This window comes from Xiphophorus maculatus, chromosome 23 (genome assembly GCF_002775205.1).
Source record: "Xiphophorus maculatus strain JP 163 A chromosome 23, X_maculatus-5.0-male, whole genome shotgun sequence".
Lineage (NCBI taxonomy): Eukaryota > Metazoa > Chordata > Actinopteri > Cyprinodontiformes > Poeciliidae > Xiphophorus > Xiphophorus maculatus.
The window spans coordinates 5,113,131-5,135,847 of record NC_036465.1 but is presented as its reverse complement, the minus strand read 5'-3'; the positions used below and the strand labels follow the sequence as shown (position 1 = coordinate 5,135,847).

The following is a 22,717-nucleotide window of genomic DNA, read 5'->3' as shown; positions in this document are numbered from 1 at the left end:
GAACAAACGCTATCGTTCCAGTACCATCAGTACTGCACAACAGTGTAGATCTACTGAAGGCAGAAGTTGCATATAGGGATGAAACGATTAATCGTGATTAATCAGAGTAATTAAAATAATTGTCAAATAATTGTCAACATAATTTGATAATCATTAACTGGAGTATGCAAGAGAATGCAGTCAAAGCAGTAATTAAGTCAAAACTATATATAAATATATACATTTTAGGCAAAGAAGTGTATTTTCTATGTTTAAAAAAGATTTTTTTATTTGCACATTTTAAGGTATTTCTAATATTGTATACAAAAAGGTATATGTAGTTAAGTGAAAAATCCTCATAGTGCCATTTTTTAATCTGATTAATTGATTAATCATCAGAACATTGATTAATCGATTAATAAAATAACTGTTAGTTGCAGCCCTACATGAGACAGATGCTCTATTCTGCTTTCATAAGCAAAGCTGGCTAAATCAGTGATGTTAATCTGCTATTGGTTTCCTAAATGTCACCGGTTTTCCCTGCCACCGGCCTGTGAATTTGTTTTGTCCCCTCAGGTGAAACGGAGCGTGGTCAGAAACCATCATCATGACTGGGCCTCACACATCAAGAGACAAAACAGGAGAGAAACGAAGATCTTCATGTGCCACTGTCCTTCTGTCTTTTTTTATTCCTTTTTTGGAGACAGGAGGCGACGACGACCCCTGTTTAAACATCCTCAAATAAACAGTGGCAGTGCTTTGCCGAACAGCCTGCCCTTCAATAAGCAAAGACCAACATCTCAGTGTGTCTGGTTTCCAGTGGCGCTGGCAGTGAGGGGAAGCTCGTAATGTAAAATAAAAGCCTTGCTGGTGATCTGGACTCTGCGGCGGCTCGATGGCGGCCTGCGAGGCACTTTTATAACATTATAGTACATTACCGACGGGTCCGCAGAGCCAAGGAGGGCTCCTGCAGCTAAACACACAAATGCACTGATGCAAGAGAGAGGAGAGCAAAGAAAACACTGTGTGTGCTTTGTGAGGTGCGCATAAAAAGCTTCAGGCTCATTACAGAGCTGTTGCAGAGCTCTGACGCAACTTTTTCATTTTGAATATTTGCTCGAGCTTCGACTCTGGACATCTGAGGCCTCAAGTGGCGTCAATGAGAAAATTTACAGCTATTTTTTTAAACACACAAATGCAATTCTTTCTGCATAAACCGATAAAAGTTCTTGACCTCAAATCTAAGCAATATCTTGAGAAATCTTGATTTCTTGAGTTTTGTTTGTGTAGCAGAGGTAGCAGAGGTAATTGTACTCAAGCAAGAGTAAGAAGTATTTGGTAAAGAGTCTACTCAAGTACTGAGTAACTGATTAAATTATCAATCATTCAATATTAAAAAGTTACATCATCAGAAGGACCAAAATATTAAATTAAATGAAAATTTTGGTATTTTAAGGACCAAACTCACAGTAATTCATGTAACTAACAAAAAATAACAAAATCAGGCAAAAGAAAACATTTCCAAATCAGTTTCTTTCAATATAAAACTTTAACAACCTGCATGTGTGTGTCTTTTTATGGTGAATTTTTGGTTAAAACATTGTGTTTTTCATTCAGTGAATAGAGAATCCAGAAATTTTACTCAACTAAGAGTAGCAATAAAATTACTCAAAGAACAGTAAAGTAAAAATACTCCTAAAAATTACTCCTGTAAATGTAATTGAGTAAATGTAACTGGTTACTACCCAACTCTGGTCAGAAGTTTTATTAGTTTTCCCTGGCAGTGCCCCGCGCCACAAGGTTACGCTCTGAAAGGTCGTCCAGGAGGCAGCTGCGAAGAGTTCTGCAGGTCGGCCATGCTTGGCGGCTTACCTGTCGATTCTTACACCTGACTGAACCAGGAGAGGAAGAGGGGTTCGTCTTCCTCATCCTACCTGCCTAGAAATGCTGCCGTGAATCTTCTGAAGTTCTGCTCTGTAACTTTTTCTAAACTCTTTCTGTTTTTTAAACTCGCAAAAATCTGAGTAAACAGAAACAAAATTACAATTTAATTTATTAAATGAAAAAATACATATACTGCTAGTGTTATAAAGGGAAAAATTCACATTTTGGACATTTTTGTCCTTCCATTTGAGCCTCAGTTGCTTCTTAAAGAAACCTTTTGACATTAAGTTGATCTTCTTTGGTTACCTAGCAACCACAGCCAAACCCTGCCCGTCGCCTAGCAACCCAGCACATTTGGTGAGCTGCTTTTGGAGGTTTTGAAACATTCACATTTTAAAACCAATCCATACATAAATTACTGTGTAGAGATTTGAGGAAACTCGTATAAAACCAACACAAAACCTGAAGCAGAACATTATCCAAACTGTAACTGCGCCTGGCTATTTTCATTCAACTAATCAATTATTTCTTACATTGAATACGTTAAGATTTTATGATTTAGTAGAGCTCAGAACAGCTCTATGTACACAATATATAATAAACTCTTTATAAGGTGTATATAAAAGTGATTTGAAATTAAAGAAAAACTGTGAATTAAAACTAAAGGTCAGGAAGAATAATAAAAACAACTTTACTTCAGTTAGAGAGATTCAAGAGTGGAAATTATTGTGATGAGCTAAAACGCCTTAAATTACAAAAAAAAAAATTTAAAAAAATAAATAAATGTGAAATAATTTGCTAAATAAATACAATAATATTTGATTATGTTTTCATTTATGAGTGTGTCTACAGACTTGAATGTAATTTCTTGGACATATAATTTATAAAAATATACAGGAAAGGTTGAGCTGATTTGATTTTGATGATGTTTTATGTATAACACAGTGAAGTTATAATTAGCTTGAACTTTTTTGTCCCCAAAAAGACTGTCAAGTTGAAAGTAATTGAGGGCCAGTGTGTTTTTTTTTCTATTTTGATTTGTATATAAAATGGTTAAAATTTACTGAAAAATAAACAGCAACGGTTTGTGGAAAAAGTCTAAAATAAAGAAGCATTTGACACCCTTCTGTCTCTAAAAGTATATGTAGTAAACAAAATACTTCAACAGTCTGGAAGAAACGTCATTTAATGGCAGCTTTTATTTTTGTTTTCTCCTGAAAGCTCTAAAACACCTTCCTCATCTTCTCCCATCACTCTCTTCCCCTTCCTCCAACATCATCGTTTTCTTCCTAACCCCCGCTGCTCCTCCTCTCTTTTCTTCTCCTCTGATGAGCTTTACCTTTTCAGTCACCTAGCCCCATGCTAGGTGACTGAAGCTACCCTCAAACACAAAAATCCTGCGAATGAAATTCTGCAATTTCATGATCACCTCATCACCCTTGTTACTGTCAGCAGCCATTTTGGCCTCTCAATCCTGCAATTTCCTGCAATTTCTCCCTCTTTTATATGTCATCTTGTATTTCCCGGCTCTCTCCCTCTCCACCTCTCGGTGACATTTCACATCACTGCATTCAGACTGCAGTATTAGCTATTCTGTGGGCATTTCTGCATCGCTGCTGAATTTACAAAAGGGCAAGACCTTCACCCACGTCGGGGCAAGCTACCCCTCCCACATCCAGGGGAGGGAGAGCTTCTTTGGAGATGAAGAACTTGATTTTCGCTTTTTTTCTGTTATGACAAAAGATTTTTTCGCCTGTGCATCAGTATGCAGGAGAGATGCTTCATGCTGCAGAGAGAGTCTGTCTTGCAACAATAACAACTCAACTCTCCACAGCGTTATTTAGCCTGACTGGTTGTGTTGTTCATGCCTTTATGACTGTTACCAGAAATTGAAGTTTTGACAGGAAACAGAACCAATTTCTCCTTAAAAGTTACAAAAAAACAAATATCAATATTATGTCCATTTGTTCAGGATTAAAAAGCAGAATAATAACCTGCTCGTCACTACGGTGATAGTCGTTGTCCTCCTCTGGCTTCTCCTCTCCGGCCTCCTTATTCGCCGTGTCTTCTGATTTTGTGTCGCCTGTTTGAGAAGAAGAAAAAACTATGATAATCTAAAAAAATAATACATTACTACATAAATGCAGATATAAAAAGTACAAAAACTACAAATAAGTGCAAAGTGTATGAGCCACAGGGTTCTTCAACACATTCATAATTATCCAAAGTTAAATTAATAGATTTTTTCTTTTTGTATTTAGTACAAGACATTAGAAGATAATTTTGAGGTCTGTCTTTAAATATATGAGGTTGATTGGAGATGGATGAACAATGGATGAAAAATGGACAGATTGACAGGAGTCAACAGGAAGGAAGGAGGGAAAGATGGATGGACGGATGGATAAATAAGAGGAGGTTCTAGTAATTAGAACAAAAATATTTGGTAACTTTTTGTGTTTTTGCAGTGCACAAGGCACCAATATTGCAATAATATATTATAAGGCCGATATTTGAATATGATATGCTGAAATGTACTTTAAGTTTTAATGTAGCTAAAAGATTTCATTTTCTGCATCATATATTTAAATAAATATATAAATATTATTGAGATGGAAAAATGTGAGTTGGATCAGTTTTAAGTTGCTAGAATACACAGGATCTGTTTGTTTTTGAGTCTGAATGATGTAGTTACTTTATCTGGTGATGTAAATGTTGCCTCCTCACAACCTGACAAGATAGATGGCTAAGAAACCATCCGTCTCCAGCTTTTTATATATAATTCATCTGAGCTGAGGAGAAAACCGACCAGAGAAAGTTCAGTCCAAGTGCGCTGCCTCACCGCAGGAAAGACTCCTCATCCATCTGATAAAAGCTCTACGAACAAGCAGCACCAGCTGATCAAGTTAGAGTACACATCTTTTATGAATTTTCCTGTTGCCTGTGATATTGTTGCAGTATTGAATTTTTAGCTGTAAAACTTGGTTATCGAAGTCTAAATTGCGTTGCAGTGACAGAACAGCAGCGCAGATGGGTTTTGCTTTCCGGTAACCTTTAGAAACAAAGAAATTCAGTCTGTTCCAGGATTCAGTGGAGGTAATAACTGTGTTTATGTGAGTCTATGTCTCAGACTGTAGATGCGCTCAGTCCTCTGTGAGTATTTTCCATCTGGGCCAACTGTCGCCATCCCTCTGTGGAATATTAAGCTTGTCCCAGTGTTTGTCTCCAGCGTTAGCCTCACTTATTGCTCATCAGGAGGGCCTTGCTTTAGTTAAGTCTCATATCGCACCGCTTCCTGCGTCGTACGCCATGTCTTTTCATCGCCCCTGTTACCGTCAGCAAATGATCTTCTGTCTTTTTTATGATTTATGGGACATCTTCCCAACGCTAAAGTCCCACAGGCGTGCACAATGACGTTTTCAGGCTAGTGTGTGAGAGACGGAGTGAGCCATCTGTGTGTGTTGGCGTGGGAGTTTAGATTGTCGTGAAAGCAAAAGTGTACTCTGCAGACTCGATGCGTCCCCATGTGACCCAGTCTTCTTGGGTTAAGTGCTCAGAAAAGCTGGTAATTTAGAAAAATTAGTCTATGTGCCGGTGGAAGCAGCTTTTGTTTTGGCTGGTGTCAAGCAGTCCTCCAGAACTTAGTGTTTCCATTTAAAAGCAAACATATTTAACGCGTTAAAGGGGATCTATTATGCGAAAGTCATGTTTGGCACATTTTTATGCTTCCAGTTCGGTCTCAATGGCTTCTAAAATTAGCTGAAGTGCTTAAAAAACCCACCCATGTCTTTGGTGTCTGAAAAATTAGTCGCTTCAAAAACCTCTTTATTGTTAAGTCACAATCAACAGGCACTGAGCCGTTACCTAGCGACCGAAGCAGAGCTCCAGCATGTTTGGTTTTTACTGCTGAACAATGGCTGCTGGAAAGGACAAGTGTTTTGTTGTCAACTTCCTGTCCAGGAAACCAGTGGCTGAATTGTTGCTGGTTGTGCAGGAGGTTCCACTTTTGCTTTTTTCAAAGGTGTACGGTTGTATATTTGTGCATCTATTTGCAGTAATTTTCATGTGTGAGTGTAAAAAAACGTATTAAACCAGATGTGAACAGTTGTGGTTTAAAGCTGTGCTCTTTTAACTTTTAAAAACCTTTTTAGTGGCAACAATAACTGTGAAGGCCCTGCAAAGTGAATGTAAATACACTGATGAATAAAAAAATGTAACATTTTCTGAACTTACAGCAGATCAAATCAGGATGATACAGCAAATATATATTGATTTTAAAAGAAAACATGTTCTAAACACCCATTAGCTAACTCAAATATCAGCAATCAGAGCAATTTATTTAAACCTGCTACGACTTCAAGTTCCTCCCAAACACTGAACTTTGCACGACTGCGTAGTTAGAAAAATATCCTTCATGATCTGAAAAATCAACCTAAAATTTACCCAGTGCTGCTAAATCAGATATCGGCCATATTTGCATAAATCTACAGATATTATCACCGCCTGAGGCAGAGGAATAATATTTAAGTTTTAATCTCCTGCATGCAGATGATGCTGGATTAAAGTTCAGAACTTCCTTTGTTTTAATTTCCTTTCTGAATGAGTTTCTCTCCGTTCTGACTTCAGCCAAAAGTGACTTCGAGGAACAGAACCAGAGCAGTTCCTCTCCCATTTGAGCCTTAATTACCAAAATCAGAGAGGGGGATTAAGCGAACGATTAGGTCTGCCAGCATGACAGCCCTCTGGACACACATTCACACCAACACGCAGCAGAGAGCCGGTTTAGAAAAACGACTGTGCACAAAAACCAAACCATCAACTCACTCTGGTTGGCTAAATTGCCTTCATCTGTACTGTTTAATGGCTTCTGCTGTTCCTCGTGGTTGTGCTGCTAATGTTAGTCATTACTGTTTGAGAGGGGTTCATTCTTTACATAGGCTAATAAGAGCAGTGACACACTGCTGAGATGAAGGGCATTTAAAACCTTTAAAAACTGTGTTTTTATTTTATTGCCCTGGGAGATTAAAGGGGTTTTCAAACATGCATGAAAGAAGATAACACTTCAGGTGTGCTTTTGATGCAATGAAACATATTGATTTTACATAATACTCCCCCTTTAAAATAAATCAGAAGACCTGATCAGTGGCTGCTAACTAAACAGAAAGTTATTTCCAAGTTTCACTCTGCTCAGTTCTCTAATTTACAGCATAAATCTGTTCACTTTCAGGCTTAAAAACATGGACAAATTGCATTATTGACAATGTTGTGTTTTAACTTTTAACAAAGGGACTGCTACCTCAAGATGCACAACTCAGGCAGCTGATGAATGATATAAATTTTTCTGTTTTTTCCGACCTTGAAAACACAATTAGCTTTTTAATTCAGATTGTGTCACATACTGACTGAGTCTCAGTCATTTACTTCAGTACAATTAATAAAAATAAATGTCATATATGCTTTAACAAGGGATTGCAATTTGATGTTCTTCAATGGAACAGACTTTCTTCGTAATTATGATTTTTTCAGCTGTTATTTATGTCTGGATTTCCGCATTTGGCTTTTTCTGGTGCAGAATTATGACATATGTACCAAGTCAGTGATGTAAAAACTGAATTAAATGTGGCATGATGAATGTGGGAAAAACAAGATACATATCCGATTTAGTACCACATCTGGATGTGGCTCAAATTGGATATTTATTTGGATGAAAAGATCAGAATTGCTCAGTTTAGACTGCAGCGGGTCGCATACGGGCCAAAAACATCCGATTTGGGTCGGTTTCGCCTGCTGGAGATGGGATTAGGTCTGTCACAATAATAAATTTTGCTGAACGATAAATTGTCCCAGAATTTATTGCAATGAATTATAACGTTGTTGTTTTGAGACCATTTAAAAGGATATAATAGTAATCTGAGAACACTTTCTTACAAAGGTTTAACACTGAAAAGACATTTTAAATATCCAAAATAAATAAACAAAACAACAAACAAAATTGTCCTTTAAAAATTGTCCTTTAGATGAGACTTCTGTCATCCAGTCTTTGGTAAAAAGAGAGAGACAAGAAAAAAAATAATCATGCAATCAATTGGTTTATTGATTTATTGTTGCAGGCCAGTTGGGACAGTTTGTGAGTTTCTGTCCTCCATTTCTAAGTATAGACAGATTATGTTTGTATGATGCATCTCCAAAGTAAACAAGTTATCATTTTTGTTTCGGTGCATTAAGTAAACAGAAAAGAAAGTATCTGAACTGGAAAACCAGCTGTCAGAGCCATTCAGGTGAAAATGGCCTATTTCAATCACTGGCTGCCTGAATGGTGCAGCTTATTATTACCATTTGTTGCTGCTTTTGTATGGAGACACATTGAAATGGATGAATTTTTCTTGCAATCCTACCTTTGCAATAAAAAAAATCCGAAATGTTTGAGTGTTTATCAGCCTAAATTGGAAAAAAGCATCTCCTGAATAAACAAACAAAACCTTCAAAACTGGAAACAACCGACTCAATGCTGTTGCTGCTTTCAGTCCCAGTGGGGAAAAAGTTTAACAGCCAGCAACTGCATGAAATAGTGTATGCAAAATGGTAGCTGTATTTCTGAAGCCTGTGCATTAAGGGTGTGTTTGTACCGTTTCGCTGATCTAGATGAGTCTTCATGTTGCACAGCTCTCCTTTAATGTCCCCAGGCACCTCCATGCCCAACTTCTGATAGAAATCCCTCTGCTTCTTTATCTCCGCTGCACAAGAGGCAAACACGACAAATAAAAGGGGATTTCTCAAGTGTCTGATTACATCTGCGCTAAAAGCTGCTCGGGTCTAGAAAACAATCCATAAATGAAGGATGAGCTGTCAAAGTGCGTGCATATTTTAACGATGTAAAACCAGCCAGATAGAGATAAACAACATGGATGAAGCTAAAAACCGTTTCTGATAAAAGAGGGTGACTCTTACCCTCTTGAAGTCCCGGTACCAGCTTGTAGACGATGTCTTGCATTGTTCGGTCATGGCTAAAACAGATTAAGGAGATGGTTAGCAAACCTAACCCAAAGAGTTGTACACAAAATATTAATCCAACATGTTCATTTCTACATTTCAGAACCAAAATTATTCAGTCTCTAGTTAAAATTTAAAGTACCCTGCATTGCAAGATGATTAATTCCCAAACATTTCCTTGGTATTTAGTTTGATGAACCAACAGAAATTAGTAGATAATTGTGAAATGGAAGAAAAATAATTTAAATATTTACAAATAAGAATCAATCTGTAAAAAAAAAAGACTTTTTTTTGCCATTAAAGTTCCCTCTCTTTATAGCAGCTGTAGCTCAGTCTGATTACATGGAGAGGAACTGAGAATGGATTTAGGTCTGAACTTTGACTGGGCCATTCTAACACATGAGAATGTACTGCAAAAACATAAAATCATATGAAGTATTTTGGTCTAGTTACCTTACACTTGAAATGACAAAACTAACTTAGATGAAACTTTTTGGAAAGATATAGGAGCTTGTTTGAAATAAATTGTTCCTTTCTATTGATAAAAAAAAAAAATCACTTGCAGGACATTTTCCCCATGTTATAAGTGAGACAATCTTCCAGCGTAACTAGTCAGTTTTCATCAAAATTATTGATTATTGGCTTTTAAAAAACTGAAAACTAAACTGAAAATACTTTGATTTTGTGTTTTTATAGTGCACACTTATAAGACAGTTGGATAGGGAATAATGTGTGGGCATATAGATATTATTCCACATCTAGAAAATAAATCTATTGGATTTCCTGTTTTTGCTCTGAACTTGTCACCTTAACTGGAACTCCATCAACTCTTCTGAGATTCCCAAGAGGAGAAATGAGAGTAAAAGCTCTTCTCATGTAGAGAGCAGGCTGTTATTTTTTGAAACCATGTGAAATGACTGCAGCTACAGTCCTCACTCTTCCACCCACCAGTTGATTTATGCAGCATGTCAAACCAAAAATGCTCACCTCTTTGCCCTCCTGCATCTCTGTAAACTCTGGTTCATAAAAAACTCCAAAGCTCAAGATGACATTTATGGAAAAATGTCAAATGTGTTGTAACATTGACACTTTGAATCTGGTGTGGAGCATATGCTCTTCCCAGTCTGGCTGTGAAGTAGCCTCTTTTTTTGTTGTTTTTTTCCTGTGCTTGTGACACGGCGGCACGGTGGGGGCGGCTTGGGTCTGACGGTGCTTTTTGACACCTGGTTCTGACAGCCGGATAACGGACACGGCGTGTCGGGTTTGCAGCAGAGTTATGGAGGAAAGATCCAGAAAGCGTGGCATGTTTGTCAACGCTGCGGCACATTGAGGGTCAAAAGAAAACGAGCTGTGAGCAGCAAAATAGTGACCCCTGCTGGACAAAAGATGGTAGTACTTCCAATATTTTTCTGGTAACTGAAGAATTTACTAATTGTTTTTCTTGGTTACATTCAGTTTGGTAGTAACTAGATACATTTACCCAATTACAATTATTTAGAAGTATTTTACAAAGCTGTACTTTTAACTTTTACTTGAGTAATTTTATTGAGTATTAAGTATTTCTACTCTTATTTGAGAAAATGTCTGGATTCTCTCCCTACTGAATGAAAAACAAACATGTTTAAACCAAAAAATTCACCAGACACAAACCTGCAGTTTTTGTTAACTGAAAAATCAATAATTTAATAATTTTATAATAATAATAAATTTTAAAATAAAACATTAAGTTTTATTTTTAAAAAAGATTATCTGGATAAATTTTCTTTTGCCTGATTTTGCTATTTTTTGTTACTCTTGTGAATTATTGTAATTTCTGTCCTTGAAATACTAAAATTGCACTTAACGTTAAATTCTTGTCTGTCTGATTGTGTAATTTTTAAGTATTAAAGGAACGATAATCAGATTAGTTACTCAATACTTGAGTAGACTTTTTACCAAATACTTTTTTACTCTTACTTGAGTAATTTCTTGGATGGCTACTTTTTACTTTTAAAAAATATTTTGAAGTAGTGTTTCTCTTGAGTGCAATTTTTGGATAATTTACCCACTTCTGGTTCTATTGGACTTTTTTGGGGTAACATTTTATGTTCTATTTTTGAAAAATAGCAGATAAGAAAACAATAATTTCCTAATTCACTTGGAAATTCAGAAAAGTGTGTAAACAGATTATTTTCTTAAAGAGAGATTCAGATATCCGTGTCAAGTTTGATCAATATAAATAAGCCGAAGAGTTTTATTTACCATCTGTTTGATATTTTGGCTCTAAATCACTTGTGATGTTTGTTGTCAAGTGTAATTTCCAGCTATGTAAAATTTCCTGTGAAATAATGAACCTGCAGCCAGCTCCGTTTATTTGATGATAACTAAAACTGCAACATTTTGATTCTGCACTAATCACAAAAATAATACTGGAAAATCAATTCAGGGGCTTATTAAACCTTAATTCTGTCAAATACTGTTGTCACACATTCACATTAATAGTATTTTTTTAATATAAATGTAAATCAGTTGTAATGGAAATCATTAACTAGAATAAAAATGACTTCAAAAGAGCTAGTAATCATAATAACCCGAGGTCCAAAACATAGAAACACAACCTCTTTAAAACAGAGAGAGAAACAAAGTATGGACTAAAAATAAATATAATTCTGTTAAATTCTATTAAAACACATTTTTTATCTTTTTTTGGGAAATCTGTTCAAAATAAAAAAGCTCAGAAATGTGTTTTTCAAGAGTTTCCATTTAAGAACCAAACATGAAGCCTGGATGTGGATTAGTTTTCCTAAAGCTTCTGAAGCATCTGTGTTGGTTCATTTCCTAAAACATTCTGATTAAAAAACATCAACAAGACATAAAGAAATGAAACTTATATCCAACAGCAGCGCTGCAACGCCTGTCTTTCTGCACCAGCTGTGCAGCTTTCATCGGAAACTACATCTCTAAAGTCATGAAAGATTAGTTTCTTAAAATGTGCATCGCTGAGTAGCAGAGGTTTCACCACTAAATACACTAAAACTCAGCCACGCATCCAAACAGAAACAGATGAAACTGTTTGTGTTGAAAGTGCTTTAAAAAAGGAGGTGAAGTTAACACCCCGTCTGATCAAACATGTTTTATTAGAGCAAAATTGAGACCATCCGACCATCTAATAATGTCTTCTATTAGCCCCAGATTGAGGGAAAACCACAACAAAAAGCAAAAATTAAAAAAAATTAATCAAATGTGTTTAAATGATACATTTTTAATTATTAGTATCATAAAATTAAATTAGTTTTTAAATCACTGTAATAAAATATAAGCTGGTAAAATAAGTAAAAAATAAAATCATACTCAGTTATATATCATACGCTTTTTCTATTTCTGAAAACAGCACTGTAGTTTTCATGTTATAATTTTATAGTGTTTCATTATTAATAATCTTTTTTATATCTTTTTGACATTTTTTGATCTTTTGTGTGAACCTACACACCTTAATTCTGCTTTTGCACTTGAATTTCCCCACTGCAGAACAATAAATTATATTTTTATTCTATTCTAAAATAACTTGTTGAAATGTTATGCTCAACTCAACATAAATTTCCACCAGAAACTTCAGAAATTTAGTAATTCATTTCACAAATTTTCTAAAACAAAAGTGAAAACTTTCTGAGTTTCAAAAATTTCTAAGTTTTTTTGCAGAAAATTTCTGAAATTAATCTAACAATTTCAGAGTTTTACTCCTTTTTTCTGTACAACAACTCTAATATGACATTGTAAATTTTGCATGTTTGCTGTTAAAAGAAAGGCATCTAGTTTTCAGTTTCTAAAGAGCTCTATAGGATAACTTTATTTTCAGTAATAATAACAGATTTTTGGTTACTTTCTTTCAAAACACTTGTTATGTAAGCAAGTTTAATTAAAAATTAAAACTTGGTTATAAAAAACCAAATACTTTGTAGGAAAATTATATTGGGAGTAATTTTATCCTGCTCACAAATTCAAACTCTCAACCTTCACTGTATAATTTTTGAATTGCAGTTGGGGGCCACACAAAATCAGTCCAAGGGCCAAAAAAGGCCCCTGTGCCACGCTTTGGACACCCCTGAGATAAATCAAATATAAGATGCACATTGCCAGTTTTGGGAATTTTAACTCAGGAAAATCTAAGAAAATACCTTAAACTTTGTTGCTGAAATGTCACAAAAAATGACAAAGGTCAATAGAAATAAGTATGTCTAAATTAAAAAAGTAAAAAATATCGAGCAGGTGAAAAATTTACAAACAATAAGCTGAATCTCAGAAGGCCAGAGGTTATTTCTGCTGCTCCTGCTGAACGCATGCAGAGCTGACACTGAACTGCGCGTCGCTGCAGCCACAGATTACAGATCAGACTAACCAGGGAAATTACATTAGTGTTTCATTAGAATGCAAATCTGCACTCCCCGGGCTCTCTGTGAAAAAGTAATAAAGCTTTAAAAGTTGGGCATTGTGCTGAAGTCTTCTCCCACTCCCTCTTTTCTTTTCATTTCCCTTTCAAGAGAGACAATCAATCCTTTAAAGCGTTCTTGATCAATAGCCCTCCAAGGTTCCTACGCACCTTTTCTCCCACCCACTTTCAGTTCTTCCACTTAAATAATCAATAAAATTCTGCACAATTCATCCTGAATTATAAAATTCAAGATTAATTATAAGATGAATTATACATAGTGAATTATACATGACTTTATTGGAGTTCAAACACTATTTTCTGTCTGCTAAACTGTTGTGTTTTTTTTTTTTTTTGGTATTTTATTCCTAAATAAACAGGAACTAATTTTGTTTTTAAGATGCTGCTGGTAAAAAGTCAGTTTTATTTGTACAACAAGGGAGTTCAAAGTGCTTTAAATGGTAAAAACAACACAATTACCAATTATAAAATAAGCCATAAACATTACATTTTGTCAACTGCTATCATCAAAATCATCAAATATAATAATTAATGTTCCAGTTGATTATAATCAAAGGCAGCTCTAAATAAATGTAATATTGATTTAAAGAATTAAAGAAACAGAAACTGACAAAAACAAAAGGTTGACTTCCTAAATAGGCAGCGAATCTTCTTCCAAATGGTTCAGAAAGTGCAATTAGTAATTCTAAATATAAATTAGAATAAATAAGTCAGAGCAAGAAGCAGAGAATTAGACTGAACAGATCTGCTCTTATTGATCAGGCACATTATCACGACACCCAATACAGAATATGCAGGTCAGACAGAAGGTGAAACACAAGTCGCAAAAAAAAGAAAAAAAATCAAATTTAAAAATCTGAATTGAGCATTAATTCCTTTTTAAAACGATGACAAACAGGATACTAACATCTGATTAGTTTAAGAAAAGTGTTCATCCACTGAGCGTTGTTTTAAAAATGCTAAACCAATAGGGGGCAGTGTAGAGCAAAAACCTAACAAGAGAAAAATAAATATGAGTTGCTCATATTGACTCAGGTTTATTTATCGGACCAAAATCAATATGTTAAGAAAATGACCAAATATCGACCAATACTGATGTTAGTGCTGATATATTGTACATCCCTAATATTAAATGGAGGTTACGTGTGAATAAAAGGCCAGTCGCATGAAAATATATTTGTTTATCAAATACCTGGCTACATGTGGACAATAGGGATGCACCGATTGCAGTTTTTTGGCCGATCCTAGATTACCGATCTCTAAAAATCCTAGGTTACCGATCTCTAAAAGTCTGACATGCTGATTCCGATTTTTGCAAATATCAGTTTTTTTGTTGTTATTTGAAAGTCTCTGACTTGGCAACAGTATGTTGACTATTCTCAATGCAAATGTGCAGAATGACCTAGTGGGACAGTCTACAGTCAAACCTGTCTCAGAGGAGAGGACAGTGGTTGATTTTTAGACCTTTGCTCAGGTAAATAAGATCAGGGGATAAGGTCAGCTTCACATGGAAGTATCGGCCGATCACCAATATCGCAAGATTAAAGAAATCGGTGCACCTCTTAGTTACATTAGTTACTTAATAGTGACTGAGTTTGTTAGTTAGTAAGGAAGGAAGGAAGACTGAATACTACAGGAATCCCTTTTATAAAAGATTACAGTGAAACGCTGGCTGCTTTTAAATAAAACATAACCGAATCACCAGCATTCTGACTCTGGTGTTTTACACACACGGTGTAATATTAACTGCAGAGCACTGAAGTGTTTATGTAGAGCCAGGTTGTGAATGAGTTGGGGTTAGATGCATCATCTATTAGAAAAACACACAGAGCGCCTCAGCAGCTCGAGGCCGTGCCGCTGCTCCCTGCAGCAGAGCTGGAATAAAATGGATCCATCGGCTCCTCAGTCCTCGGCAGTTTATCGTGTTAGTGGCAGCGTGCTGCTGATTGCAGACTGTGTGTGTGTGTGTGTGTGTGTGTGTGTGTGTGTGTGTGTGTGTGTGTGTGTGTGTGTGTGTGTGTGTGTGTGTGCGTGCTGCTCTGCGGCGGTCCCCCACTCACCCGATATACTGCAGTGGATGGCTCTGATGAATAACAATCCTACACGTGGGGCACGTGTTGTTCTCCTCCAGATACTTTACAAGGCAGCTTCTGCAGACTGCAGACACACACAGCAGATGAAGCGTTACAACGCAGTGTACATCCTCCATCACCCTCCCAGCTTCACTACAATGATGCCTTTCCTTTGCTTTTAAAAGTTGTAAACCTCAAACTCGTCCATGGTTTTGAAATTAAACAACTAGCGTAAATATGATAAGAAAAAAACTACATATTGCTCTTTTTTAGGTAATTGTATAGTTGTGACTCCATTCACAAACACAAATATTGTTCATTCCAACTTGAAACAGACTTCTTCAGGAAAAAAAATAAATACAAAAATGTGATTTATGTCACTAAGCTGCACACAGTTAGGGCTGTCATTGATGCTTTGAGAACATTTTCAAGTAATATAATGGTATGTTCTGGCCATAATAATGTAATAAAACATTCTCAGAGATAAATCAACTTTAAATTCTAACAAACCCTTAACACTAGAACAGGAAAAACAAATAAAATGAACTATAAAGTCTCTGTAAACTAAATTATCCTTCAAAAAAGGGATAGTTGAGACCAAAGAACCAGACTGAAGACTTCTTTCATCTAGTTTTTGGCAAAAAGAGAGAGAAAAGACAAATTATTGAACTTGTTTTAATTTATCTTATCAATTAATTTGTTGCTTACTGCAACACATGTAACTGCATTTGATCATATTGCAGAATTTACTGATGTTTATTGACACTCTTGTGCAAACATAAAATTTCCAATAATACTGTTAGTTTTGTGTGAAATTTATTATCATGAAAATGATTAGTCAAAATTCTTATCATGTTAAGAAACTCTTCAAGATAAATGCACACCTCTGCACGACCAGCAGCTCTAAACAACAAGCTAACACCCCAGTGTTTCTTTACTGAATGCTGCATTTTGTGTTGCTCAGGAACATGCAAAGAGTCTCTTCAGTATTAAACACATCAGTGTGAAATAAAAAACAAAGTCTCAATTAAAAAGAACCAAATGTGCCTTGTTTTATGATTCATTCAAAATCATAAAGCGACTTTGGATCAAGGTATAAATCTCCTCAATATACATTCAGACTTCAGGGAATTTTACTTTCAACTACAGCCACCTTTTGTTGGATACAATAAACGTATTGTGGAATCCTGTGGTGTAATTTGCGGAACCCGTTGTGCCATGAAATCCATCTTTTCTTGACATTTTTATTGCAGCAGAGCAGCTGCGCCGATGACGTGATTGTCTTGGCTCTCCGATGGTGGAGCCCCCTTTTTTCCACACTGAGAGGCAAAAATTAAAGCCTCACGTCTGGACGCTTCATGTTTGAAGTGGCCAAGAAGGCTCCCATCTGTGGTGATCGGACTCCCTCTAGTGGAGACTAACTGTACTGAAGCATCTGGGTTTGTTTTATGAATTTAATCCAGGTTTTTCTGACCTTTTCGTTGTTCTTTCATGTTGCAAATATCATAAATGTTTCCCTTCAAGTGCTATCAGCAGCCTGTAGCTAAAAACAATCCAGAATTCCTGCAGGATAAGTATCAGCTTTGTGTCAGCGCGCTGCTTGCTAAGCTTTCTACACTGGCTCAGCTCTCATGTGAGCTTCAGATGGCAGATGAAGTAAACAGGACGCAGACTTGTAAACTCTGTTGACCCCACAGGGATCCCTGAATTCACAAACAAGCTGGTTTCTTTTCAGAAAAACACAGAGTGAATTGCAGAAGGCTTCATCTGAGCAGGAACTAGAAAAAGAGTTCAACCAGAAACTGGATGATTTCATTTAAAGAGTCTGCAGGCCAGCAGAGGCCTCACTGGTTACACAGGAAGTGTTGAGGTGAAGAAACGAAGAGGAAGCTGGGCTTTAAAAATGATTCACAAAAGAACTACAAACTATAAAAACATGCACATGAACTAATAAAAGACATGAAAAAGATTTCAAAACATTTTTAAAAACCCACACAGAACCCGAAAACAGGAAAAAAGGATTAAGCATCGATGATGGAGAATTAGGATTGTTTTTTGGAATTACAAGAATAAAATCATAATATTAGCAAAATAGAGATATAATATTACAAGAAAAAATTGTTTTAATGGGAATAAAGCTTTGATAGAGTTGTCAGGAACTGTCGCAAGTAGTTTGCATAATTGTTTCAAATTCCTGCTACTGATAATAATTTGATGCTGATTTGTCAAAAGATTAAATATTTTCTTATCTGTAAAACTGATACCAAATTATAACTTCACAAGATGTTTAACTTTCCTCATTTAGTTGTCATAAAATCTCTACTTCATTCTGTTCATATTTTGATAAAACTACACTTATCTTATAAATTACTTATAAACTTACAAATACACTTTATCATTATTTAATGTTTTTAGATCGTGTACTTCTATTTATTTGTATTTCTTACTCTTTAATTTTAATTTTCTTTTGCATTTCTCCATTCTGTATTAGAAACATTGTAATATTTCCCTGGGAAATAAGAGTTGAAATGATTGTTTTATTTATCATGATGTACAAACCTACTTATCTTTTTTGCATTGTGCATTATGATAGTGACTGTGTTTTTTGTAAAATCAATAAAAGTAAAACAATAAAACACAGTTTTAAGATATTTTAATATATTTTCTGTCATTTGTAATTTTCAGTGAGATGAAAAAAAATTATTTAAAATCAGAAATCAAGAACAATTTTCTACTTTAGCGTAAATATTTTCATCTTGCATATAACGCCATGTGTTCCCTTTATCTTTATACCGCTTAGACTTTAATTCAACATTTTCTATTGTGTTTTAATGATGCAGCCTAAACATTAATCTCGACTAATGAAGATCTCTTCTGACTCAAGGAGGGTAATTTTGTGTCAAACTCTGATCCAACAAAATAGTAACAAACTGCAGAAAGCAACAGATGGTTTAATTCAACTTTGCTGAACCCAGATAATGAAGCACCTCAGTGTGAACGAGATGCGACATTATTTCCCCCCTTCTTGTGAGATATAATGTGCAGATTACACGCTCTGTGATCGTGTGTGCACAAAATTACCTCAAGATGTTGACTTAGATCAGCGTTTAACAGGGAAATATCTATAAACTGCTTCAGATTTCTGCTAAAAAAACAAGATGTTTATTTCTCTGATTCTGCTTTTTAGAATAAAAGAGAACAAAAAGAAGAAGGTAGAAAACAGGAAACAGGTCGAGACGGATGAAGACTGAGCGGATGAGGAAAGCGTGGGAGGAAGGACCTACAGGTGTGTAAGCACTCGGTGACGGTGGTGGCGTCGATCAGGTAGCCCTCACACAGGCGACATGTGATGTGGGCGTTGATGTGACACAGCTTTATCTTCCTCGTCAGCATGTCGGGGTTCTGGGGAGGAACAGGGACACAAAGAAACGGGCTGAAGATCAAAACAAGCATCACATGACCTCGGTTAGCTGTACCACAATGACACAAAACAACACCGCTCACACTGATGGCAATGAAGAAGATTAGATTAGATTATAATAATCATGTTTATTACTGGATATAGAGGAAAATCGGTGGTGCTTTGGGTCTGTTTCTCTTGAAAGAGACATGAAAATCCTGTTAGAGTGCATGGAACCATGAATTCTTTGAAACGATTAACCGTATTGATCAATTATTAAAATAATCGTCAACTAATTAAGTAATCAATTTATCATTAACTGGAGCATACAGACTCAAAAAGCCCATTTGCTAAAAGGACAACATATCCAAAGCAGCAACCTGTTCATAAAATGTATACATTTGACAATTACGGTAAGTAGGAAAAAATGTATCTGTAAATATGTCACAAGTAAATATGACAGAATTTCACTATGTTCAAATTCACTACTTTGTTGCATTTTAGGCAACAAAATGTGTATTTTCTTATTTACAAAATAAATTGAATTATCAATTTGCATATTTTAATGCATTTTCAATATGGTATAAAAAAGCATTTAATGAAAAATCCCCAGAATGTGCCAAGTTATTTCATTCAATTAACTGATTAATCGCCAAAATAATCGATTACTAAAATAATCGCTATATATATTTATCAAAACACATCTTGATGGTCCCAGAAACGTTTGGTGAATCACTCTGTGGACATGCGAGACAAAAACTGCACTTATTTGAAGGTGTTTGTCTCATTACATCTGGTGTAAAACTAACTCAGCATTTCAGAAAAACATGGTGGAGGCAAAGTGATGGTTTCAGGCTGCGTTAGGAAAACTAAAATGAGCAAATCCTGAACTACAATGTCCAACTATTTCCAGCGTGGCCTAGTCAAAGTCTGGCCCTACATCCAATTGAGATGCTGTGGCATGACCTTAAATCTGTCGTTTTTGTTTGAAGGAATGGTTTCAATGCACTTAAGTTTAAATTTAGCCAAAGTACACCAGGAGGTTTACTGATGAATTACTCATAAGAACACAAAAATTAAGGTTTCAGTGGGGCCTAGTCAAAGTCTGTCGTTAAATATAATTTAGGTAGTAATTTTTGCTTGAAATTAAGCAAAACAGTCGTTGCCAGGATTCAGAAATACGTGATACTTTTTTCACATAGGGTGAAATTGGTTGAGATAATTTGTTCTAATAAGAAGTTAAATCATAACTTAAAAATTGCATTTTAAATTCACTAAGTGATGATTTAAAGGGGCAAATACTTTTTCACAACACTATATGTCATTAACCTTTAAGCTTCTCTTTTCGCCCATTAAGAATCCAGTTAGAAGGGGCGTGCCGTGGTGGCGTAGCGGTTAGCGCGACCCATATTTGGAGGCCTTGAGTCCTCGACGCAGCCGTCGCGGGTTCGACTCCCGGACCCGACGACATTTGCCGCATGTCTTCCCCCCTCTCCTTCCCCGTTTCCTGTCAGCCCACTATCATATAAGGGACACTAGAGCCCACAAAAAGACCCCCTGGAGGGGTAAAAAAAAAGACAAAAAAAAAAAAGAATCCAGTTAGAAAACAGTAAGAACTGTCTCTGAAAAGGGAAAATAAACTGAATCTGCAACATAATTTGAAATAATCACTTTAGTTTTTCTTTTTCCTCAAACCAAGTTTGTTTCATCAACTTTTTATAAAGATAAATGACCCGACAGCTTCCTAGAAGTGAAGTGCTGCTGCTGGATCTGCTCTGAGGGTAATTGGTTAATACTTTGTAAGCCTCGGTGACTAAACTCTCACATGAGTTGGATATTACTGCAGCTTTTTATATTAAATCACAGAGCATCATTGTTTTCTACGCCAACTTGTATCTTCGTTTATTCCCTGCTAATAACCTGCTGCTCCCTTCAATCCACCTCCAACCTGACAACATCAGCAAGGAGCCAGGAGAGTCATTTATCGCCGGCGGAAACAACTCATTACCGATTTTTATCCACAAGTGAGCACAGCTGCTGTGCAGCAACGCAGACGAACGCGCCGCGACTCGCCGCTCCGAGGGCGAATCACGCTCCGATAGAGAGGAAGCTCCAGTCGAGTTGAGCAACAGCGTGACACACTGTGGTTTCATTGTTAACAAATCCCTGGGAGTTTACTTGTAGAAACTCGGTGCACGTGTGAATGCTCACAGCATTTATTAGGTCAGAGGTGTCCAAAGTGTGGCTCGGGGGCCATTTGTGGCCCCTGGATTTATCTTGTGCGGCCTCCAACTGCAATTCAAAAATGATACAAATTTGGCCCGATGATACAGATGGAGACGTTTATTTTGCAATCAGGGTAAAAATTATTACCAGTATAATTTCTGTACACAAGAAACTACAACACAAAACATTCATCTTTTTTCCTCTTTTTATAATCAACAGTTAGGAATAGGTCAAACTTTCTTGAAAGGCCAAATTTGCTGCATCCAAGTGAGCTTTTATTTTCTTTTAAACTCAGCTAAATTTTTTAAACAAAGAGACCCAAATCATGTTCTTATTAAAAAACTTGACATAAAGGAAGGCTGATTAGTTGAAGTAAGAAATACTGACACATGCAGGTGGGAGTTAACCCAAAGTTTTTCACCATTTTTATGAAAAATTAGCAAAAAAAACCCCCAAACATTTCAATTGTTCATTGTAAAAAAAATGCAGGTATCTGTTGGTTTTGCATGAACTGGATGCATCCCTGTACCATTATAAATGAATTAAATGTTCAGGTTTGATTCAGGCATGTTGGAGCAGTCATAGCTGGTCTCGCTCCTACTGAGTTAATCTTTAAATTGTGTAGAAAATGTTTCTGGATCTTGTTTCTGTGATTTTTTTAATCTAATTCTGCATCCAGCTGACCACAGATGCAACCAGGCGACTTGGTGTGAACTGAGCAGCGTGGATCGCTCAGCTAATGGCGGGTTATGCTCAGTGAATCAGACTCTGAGACACCCAGCATCCATTATTTAGAGGCTGAAACATCTCCAGGAATCCTCCTCAACTACAAGAACTGTGCAGACATCCAGAAGGCAAGGCAAGGAAAAATGCAACAGAGAAACCTTTTGCTTTTGAGTTAGGCAATGTTTCAAGTCCATTTCGGAGATTTTTCCCAAAGCAGGAGGTAAAAACATTGAAAAGGAGAGCACATCTTACCCCTAACACCGCCATGCGTCGACTGTGGGTGGAGCAGCAGCCACGTCTCTTCCTGTGGTTGTGCGGCCGACGGCGTTAGCTGCTCATCATGGAGTGCCTCTCATCAAAGCCTGGAAACAGGCAAAAGAAAATAAGTTTTACCAAGAATTTGCTGAGGAGCTGTTAAATAATAAGGAGGTGATGGTAGAGGGATAAATGAGGAGGACAACAAGGACGTTTGGTGGTTTTCTGCTTTTATATTTACAGATTCACACCTGAAAAGTGATGGAACAAGTTTTTATTAAGTTTGTACACACCAGGAAAAAAACTATCAGGGAAAATGTCAAATAAAAAACATTTTTAAACACGTTAGCATCTAGCATTCTTAGTCCCCTCAGGAACTAAGAACGAATAAGAAGCCTAAAAGTAAACTATGGTAATTTTTATTGCAGCAAATTTACCTCAAGCTTACAAATTTTTAAACATCCAACCTTTATTACATTTGGAAGCCCATTACTGCCATGAAAGGAAGGAGAAAAGCTCAAGAGGAAGTTGTAATTATGAGTTATAAAATCATGATCATGAGAATAAGTCATAATTACAAGGTTTAAAGTCAAAACTGCAAGAATAAAACTTGCAATTTTGAGTTTTAAAGTCAGAATTACAAATTTCAAGTTTTAAAAGTTGTAATTTCAAACTGCGCAGGTGTGACACATAAACTCATGATTATGACTTTAGCACATAATGGTTGAGTTTTTCAACAAAGAGGTGGAAACACTTTAGCAC

General features: G+C 36.2%; 1 protein-coding gene across 1 annotated transcript in view; it reads right to left on the bottom strand.

Annotated features, from left to right (window-relative positions):
- The window catches only part of pcgf3 (polycomb group ring finger 3), a 48,875-nt gene that overhangs the window by 6,921 nt on the left and 19,237 nt on the right, over positions 1-22,717 (bottom strand). Inside the window, exons 2-7 of the mRNA XM_005807788.3 lie at positions 21,953-22,062; positions 18,633-18,750; positions 15,337-15,433; positions 8,809-8,864; positions 8,487-8,594; positions 3,858-3,946 (exon numbers count right to left, since the gene is read on the bottom strand). Of these exons, the coding sequence (XP_005807845.2) occupies positions 3,858-3,946; positions 8,487-8,594; positions 8,809-8,864; positions 15,337-15,433; positions 18,633-18,750; positions 21,953-21,967 (483 nt within the window). The 5' untranslated portion in view covers positions 21,968-22,062. The remainder of the gene's footprint in view (positions 1-3,857; positions 3,947-8,486; positions 8,595-8,808; positions 8,865-15,336; positions 15,434-18,632; positions 18,751-21,952; positions 22,063-22,717) is intronic.